Source organism: Nicotiana tomentosiformis, chromosome 10 (assembly GCF_000390325.3).
Source record: "Nicotiana tomentosiformis chromosome 10, ASM39032v3, whole genome shotgun sequence".
NCBI classification, from domain to species: Eukaryota; Viridiplantae; Streptophyta; class Magnoliopsida; order Solanales; family Solanaceae; genus Nicotiana; species Nicotiana tomentosiformis.
In genome coordinates, this window is record NC_090821.1 from 41,041,809 (window position 1) to 41,050,181 (window position 8,373).

The following is an 8,373-nucleotide window of genomic DNA, read 5'->3' on the forward strand; positions in this document are numbered from 1 at the left end:
AGTTGAACTTTTATACAACAACTCGGGGACTGGTAGTACAAATCATGAGCTTCTAAGATTTAGAGTTTACAAATCTCGTATGAAATAAATACATCATCTGTTTGAAATATACATAAATAGATTTATAAATCTAAAGCTAACAAGAACAAGCTATAACCGGAATGCAGGTACATCTTCAATGCTAGCTCCCGCCATACACAACGACATCAACTCCAAAATCTACACACAATGTGCAGAAGTGTATTATCAGTACAACCGACCCCATGTACTCAATAAGTAACAAACTTAACCTTAGGTTGAAAGTAATGACGAGCTTGGACAACGATCAGAGTTCAACACCAATAGCCAACAACAAATCATAACAATATAATAAAAGTAGTATAAGAAATAACTCAAAGATATGATGCTCAGCTCGTTCCCAGTTACGGAAAATAGGCATGCTTTTCAAGTATAACAGTAAAACTCAAATCTTTCACTGAAATTACCAAAACATGAGTAAGTCAGAAATCTGTGATTTTTTCCAAAAACGTTCAATATTAGATAAGATTTTTAAATCTCAGATAACATGAGAAAAATACATCTCTATGCCTACATGTCAATATGCATGTGAAGTCCTGAATATCACAAAACCGTGTAGCAAAAGGAAATGCATCTCTATGCTTGTATGTCAAGTATACATGTCAAATGCAATGCATCACAGTGATGAATTCAAGTACTCATGCTCTCAAAGTACCCAATCTCACTGTCTCGCACTCTGACTCATCACGCACAATCATTCAGCACACTCAGTCACTCAGCACTGTACGGACCTCCCGCGCGTACCGACCTCTGAACGGCTCAAAACTATCCAAAAGCAACTCAAGAACATCAAATAAGGCCAAAGGAAACAAACTCAATCGATAAAGGTTAAATCTTTAATCAAAAGCCACCAAAGTCAACTAAGGGTTAAACAGGGGCCCGTACCTCGAAACTCGACAAAACTCACAAAATCCGACAACCATACTAGTTTTACTGAAATCCGACTCCGAATCGATGTTCAAAACTCGAAAATTCACTTTATAAAATTTTAGACAAAAAATATCAATTTCACTTTGAAATCATCAATCAAATGCCAAAAACGAAGATGGATTCATGAAATATAATTAAAACCGAGTATAGAACACTTACCCTAATCCATGTGGTAAATATCGCCTCCAAAATCGCCCAAGTCCGGGCTCCCCAACTCAAAATATGACCAAATGAACAAACCCTCGATATTATATGTTTCTACCCAACTTTTCTGTCTTATTTCTTGTACCAAACGATCTCGAAACTCACTTTTGATACCTCCAATGGATTCCTTATGAAATTCCAATCAAGTTAGAATTTTGAATCACTCCATTTGACCTTATAATAAAGTAGATATGTTGGTTTCAATATTTAAAAATAGTGCAGATTTTTAAATACGAATTCAGTGACAATTTCGTAATTAATCTGACAAATATGGCAACCCAATATTTAGTAAAATGACCATAAATTCCTCATACGATGTCGAAACTTGATGATTCTAGTTGATATGGTTCCAAAATTATGAGAAGGATCTAATGTTTCAATCAAAACAGAAATTGTAGCTCATTTGCTTAATGTGGTACCATTTATGCTTGAAGAAACGACGTCGAAACATAAAAAACGAGCGCAACACAATCCAAACCTATCCGAAACTCATCCGATCCCCTCGGCACCCCGTCCGAACATACCAACAAGTCACATAATATAATACAGACTTACTCGAGGCCTCAAATCACGCATAACAATATCAAAAGCATGAATCGCACCTCAAATCGAACTTAATGAACTTTGAATCTTTCAACTTTCAAAACTCGTGCCGAACCTTATCAAATCAACTCGGAATAAACTCAAATTTTGCACACAAATCCCAAATGATATAACGAAGCTATTCCAATTCTTGTAACTACAATATGAACCCAATATCATCAAAGTCAAATCCCGATCAAACTTATGAACATTCCAAACCTTCAAATTTCCAACTTTCGCCAAAAAGTGCCGAAACCTTCAAGAAATATCCAAATGCAAATTCGGGCATACGCCCAAGTCTAAAATTATCATCCGGACCTAACAGAGCCATCAAAACTCCGATCTGAGGTCAAATACACAAAAGTCAAACTTGGTTAATACTTCCAACTTAAAGCTTCCTAGTTGAGAATCATTCTTCCAAATCAATTCCGATTAACCTAAAAACCAAAGCCGAAAATTCTCACAAGTCAAAATACATCATATGATGCCTCTTAAGACTTCAAATAGCTGGACGGAATGCAATTTCTCAAAATGATCGGTTGGGTCGTTACACTTCTCTACACCCGAGGACGAAGGTTCCAAGGGTGATGGTGATTAACCTACTCCTGGTGAAGTCGATGTTCAATGACGAGCGCAAAACACACACTTAAATATGCTCGCTAGTCTAATGTAGTATAATATAATATCGTATCCACATGGATTGGAGTTAAACATAATTGTCGTAGTTTGTAGCTAGATTGCTATCCAAGATGATCAACAATTTAGATTTATGTGATTAATACTAAAATTAACTAAGAATCTAGAGCTAATTAACTAATGACAATCGAAGTAAGGACTAAGCAAAGGAAGATATCAATGGGAGAAAATAGGGTTTTGATAGGATAGGTGCAAGATAATTGTTTGGGATCTAACTCTAGATAATTCAATTCTAATATTTATGTGAGTCTATCGAATTCACTCAATTATTAGTTCAAACATTCAGCAAAAACTCCTCTCTTGATTAAGTCTTAACCTCACAAAATAAACCAATTTAAGCACGTGAAGATATATAAGAATGCGTGGTGGATTGGTCTTTAAGAGAGCCTCTCTCGATTATCCTCCTAACTAGGTTTAATCAATAATTCAACTAGTCTCTTTTGATTACTAAGAAGAATTAATTAATGAACTCAACCAACAATATAATGTAAAATTTTCACAAGTTATGCCTCTCTTGATTACATGAACAAGTGAATATAGATGCAACAATTAAATCATCCAAAAATGCTTCAATACATAAAACTAGAGTTATAATCCACAAACAATCACCAATACACCAAATCCATCAAACCCTAAAGAGACCTACTCCATAGAAATGGAGCAATTCATAACACATATGCTTAAAGTAAAGGAAAACATAAAATGATCCAAACTCGGGTCTTGAGTGAGGATTGAATGATGAACTCCTTGTGCTTTTGCTTCTACAACTCCTCCTTAGGTCTCAAATATGTCCAAATTCTAGAAAATAACATTTTCCATGTATTTATACCAAGTAGAGTCGGGCCTAAAAGAAATCACATTTTTCTATGCGAAATAGGACAATTACTCTATAAAATTTACACAGGCGAGCCGCATGGGGCGACGCGCCATGCAGGGCGTTAGTGGGGAAATCTAGAGTGCTAGTTCTGACAGGCAACATGAAGTTTGTACAAGTGCGGCATGCCACGCGCCGCCCCACGCATCGTGGCTGTGGAGGTTTCTCAGAGTACAGATTTTTCCTTACTTTTTGACGTTCAGACTTGGTCCTCGACCCCCGAACATGATCCCGGCTTGATCCTTTGGGCTTCTACTCAAATTTCAAAGCTCCAAATCACTCGAATTCATTCCATAACATCTACATCGCTCGAAATCACTCATACAAGGCATAAAACACACAATTAGTGCAAAACACTAGCGATTAAAGCTCAAACACAATAAAAGTACAGTAAATTAGAGTGCAATAAGCGACCAAAACACGAGATTATAGCCTACCATCATTCAACCCTCATCTTCTCAAGTTAATCCTTCTTCTCTCGTGAATGATGCTCCTTAGTTCTCCCTTTCTTGACTTTTTGTTGAAATTGTTTACTTTTGGTTTTTGTTGGAATTCTCTTGTGTTTTCGATAATTTTTTGAATGATTTCCCGCCTCTATTTTTGGGGTGATGATATAAATAACTTTTTTGGTTTTGCTGCATATTATGTTTCTGCTTTTTGAATTTTTAGCTTATTCTTGCATTTAAAATGCTTTAGTAAACTGTGATTCTAGTATGCACAGGTTTTTATAAAAGGGGGCCCTTTTATAATAACAACACCGATGGAGATGACGTCTCATCTTCATATTGGTGTAAAAATATAAAATATAAAGTAGATATGAAGTAATTGGAGGAAGTTTTATTTTTTGAACTTTCAAATAAATAAGTTTGTACAACATTTTCATAACTGCTTTCTTTGTAGCAGGTTTACAAATTCGGGTATGTCTTCCCGTGACTAAATTTATGTTCTTAGCCTAGAAGCTCGTGATAATATCTTGCATCCTTTTTGCGAGTTTGAACACCTTTGAATTGTTTTTTCTTCAAGGGTTTCTTTAAGGTTTTGATTCTGGCTAAAATATGCTCTTGGTATACATCTTCTTTCCTTGTGTATCCTTCTATATGCATAGTCCCCCCAGTGTAGAGCATTGCAGCATGAGATCTCGAACAATGATTCAACTCATTTCTTTTGGTCCTTTCTCTAAAAAGGAAAATTCATACGGGACTCGGAGATAATCTTTTAGATGATGACTGCATAACCCTTTTCCCATCAGAAAAGTTACAACCTAGACCGGGAATAATTCAGTATTCCGCGTGTCTTTCGGGTCTAATATTATTATTTGGTACGGGCCAACTTTTTACCTATCATCTAAAATGGTTAGTAAAATTTAAATAAACCAAATAAAATCGAACCTGTGTGATACCTGACCATGGGTATTAACCTATTTTAGAAGTAATACTTCTTCAAATGGACTTCATTCCAATGTGATGGTAACACCTTGCCATCCATGATTTCCAACTCGTATGCTCCTTTTCCAGCAATGCCTCTAACCCTATACGGGCCTTCCCAATTTGGACTCAACTTTCCAACATTTGCCGCTTTTGTTGACCGGAATACTTTTTTGAGGACGAAGTCCCCAATCTTGAAGTACCTTAAGTTGGCCTTCCTGTTATAGTATCGTTCAATCATCTGCTTTTGAGCTACTATCCGAATTAGTGTTACTTCCCTCCTTTATTCTGTCAAATCCAAATTTAGTCGTAACTCTTCCTCATTTGTTGCTTCAGTGGTATGTGTGTACCTCATGCTTGAGTTGTTGATGATAAACTTATTTGTCGACTCAACTTGCCCGTTAGCCACTGGATGGTAAGGTGAAGAAGTGATTCGTTTAATCTGCATTGGAAGAAATCAGTGACTTTCGCACCTATGAATTGTAGGCCATCGTCACAAACGATCTTCTTTAGAACTCCAAATCGACATATAATATTTCTCCAAATGAAATCCATAACTTTCTTTTCTCTCACCTGTTTAAAGGCACATGCTTCTACCCATTTTGAAAAATAATCCATTACAATTAACAACAATCGTACCTTTCCCTTAGCTTGAGGCAAATGCCCTATGATGTCCATCCCTCATTTTATGAAGGGCCATGGTGATATGACTGAATGCAAGAATTCCGCCGCTCGATGCATATTATTAGCATATCGTTGGCATTTGTCGCACCTGGCTATGAAGTTTTCTGCTTCTTCTTCCATTTTTGGCCAATAATATGTTGTCCTTATTAATGTCTTCACTAACGATCGTCCCCGACATGATTTCCACAATGCCCCTCGTGTACTTTTCTTATTACATATTTTGTTTGTGATGGCCCCATGCATCGTGCTAAAGGTCCACCAAACATTTTGCGACATATATTTCTGCGAATTAAGCAATACTGAGCAGCTTTCAACCGTAACAATTGGGATTTCTTCTTATTCTCAGGAAAATACCATACTGCAAAAGTTCATAAATTCGTTTCTCCTATTCCAAGTTAAATTATTGAAATTTACCTCACTCTTGGTTTGGTCGAGTGCTGAATGAAACAAATATACCACAGCAGCATTTTCTGCATTTGTTGCATCATCGACATACGCGAGATTTGTGAACGCATCTGCTTCTGCACTTTCCTCCCTGAGTATTTGCACAACTTTCCATGTCTAAAATTTGGGGTGTCCATAAAAATCCGAAAAATAGAACCAAATCAAACCGACCAAAAAAAAATTGATATTTTTTGGTTTGGTTTGGTTTGGTTTTGGTTTTGAATTTTAAAAACTGATCAAATTTGGTTTGGTTTTGGTTTTAATAAACAAGTAGCCGAAAAATGAACCACACCAACTATAGAAGTAGTTATTTCAAATTTATTATTACACCTATATCTATATATATTTTTGTACAAAGTTTCTAAAATTCTTTGGTAAATGTTAATCGTTTGTACTTTTAGTACAGTTCTTTGCCTTTACATTCTAGTTTGATTGGTAGTTTTCTTTTGCTAAGTGTAAGAATCAAATTCATGTTAAAAATAATCTATTTTTAATTGAATCCTTAAATTATTCGTCACTATTTGATTCAATTATCATCAACATATCTTGGTAAACGATAGATTTCTCAAAGGCAATTAATTTGATAGTCGCCAGAATATGTGTTTGGTAGTGTCTGTCTTAGATTTAAGAAAAAATGACAAAATAACCGAAAAAACTGACAAAACCCGACATAAACCGAATCAAGAAAAAACCGACTTAAATGGTTCGATTTGGTTCTAATATTTGAAAAATCGACTTAATTGGTTTTTTTTTTAAGGGAAAAACTGATCCAAACCAAACCATGAACACCCCTATCTGAAATTGTCTAAGCAATTCTCGTACCTTTTCGAGGTATTGCTACATTCGTGTCTCTCTTGCCACATAAGTTCCCTGCATTTGATTGGCTACCAGCTGCGAGTCACTTTTGATCACAATTTGTTCAATACCAAGCTCTCGTGCGAGTTCCAAACCTGGAATCACAACTTCATACTCTGCCTCATTATTAGTAATTGGGTAATATTTTATTTCCTGTCTTATGATTTCTCCCGAGGGTGGGATTAAAACAATACCCAAACCTGCTCCTTTAACATTTGAAGAACCGTCAGTAAATAGGGTCCAAGTCCCCAGATTAGCTCCGGTAAATATTTGTAGCTCTTTTTCTGCTTCAGGAACTAGGTTCGGACTAAAATCTGCTACAAAATCTGTTAACACCTGCGATTTTATTGCGGTTCTAGGCTGATATATAATATCATATTCACTGAGTTCTGTTGCTGATTTAGCTAACCTACCTGATAGTTCATGTTTATGCAATATGTTCCTTAGTGGAAAAACAGTTATAACAGAAATAGGATGACACTGAAAGTAAGGTCATAACTTTCTTGATGCCATAATTAAAGCTAAAGCGAGTTTTTCTCGGTGAGGATATCATGTCTTAGCATCTATTAAAGACTTACTAACATAGTAAATTAGAAATTGTTTACCTTTATCTTCACGTACCAATACCACGCTTACCGCTACTTCTGACACAGCGAGGTAAATGAGCAACCTCTCCCCGTCTTTTGGTTTTTCTAACAGATGTGGATTTGGTAGATACGTCTTTAAGTCCTTCAGATCTTGTTGACACTCGTCAGTCCACTCAAATTGATTTTGCTTTTTCAATACTAAGAAGAATTTAAAGCATTTTTCCGATGACTTTGATATAAACCTTCCCAGAGCTGTTATTCTGCCTGTTAATCTTTGCACTTATTTTTTGCTCGTGAGTATATCTGGTATTTCCTCAATAGCTTTGATATGTGCGGGATTTACTTCAATACCCCTGTTAGAAACAAGAAAACCTAAAAACTTACCTGAAGTCACACCAAAAGCGCACTTTCCCGGAATTAACTTCATGTTATACTTGTAGAGAATTTCAAAGCCACGCCCCGCTTGTGTTGACTTGACCAACATATCATCCATGTAGACTTCCATAATTTTTCCCAGGTGTTCTTGAAATATTTTGGTCACCAATCTCTGATATGTGGCTCCAACATTTTTCAAACCAAATGGCATGACTATATAGCAGTAAGTCCCCATGTCTATGATAAACGAAGTGTTTTTCTCATCTAGAGGGTCTATTTTTAGCTGGTTATAACCAGAATATGCATCTAAAAAACTTAAAAGCTCATGACTTGCGGTAGAATCAATTAATTGATCTATATGCGATAAAGGAAATGAATCTTTAGGACAAGCCTTATTTAAATCAGTATAATCTACACAGACTCACCATTTTCCATTCTTTTTTGGAACCACAACAGTATTAGCTAACCAGTCAGGGTACTTTAGCTCTCGTATTGAACCAATTTTCAAAAGTTTTTGTACCTCATCTTGGATCACTTGATTTTTGAAGGCCCCTTGCTTCCTTTTCTTTTGCTTGACATGCAGGTGTAATGGATCCTCATTTAGCTTATGAGTCATCACCTCTGGTGGTATAACTGTCAT

General features: G+C 36.0%; 1 protein-coding gene across 1 annotated transcript; it reads right to left on the bottom strand.

The window, feature by feature from the left end:
* Positions 1–6,753: 6,753 nt before the first annotated feature.
* Positions 6,754–8,373, bottom strand: LOC138900053 (uncharacterized). Its single transcript, XM_070186757.1, has 4 exons — positions 8,254–8,373; positions 7,743–8,016; positions 7,408–7,556; positions 6,754–7,251 (listed from the first exon to the last, which is right to left on the bottom strand). The coding sequence occupies exons 1-4, from the start codon at positions 8,371–8,373 to the stop codon at positions 6,754–6,756; spliced, it is 1,041 nt and encodes a 346-aa protein (XP_070042858.1).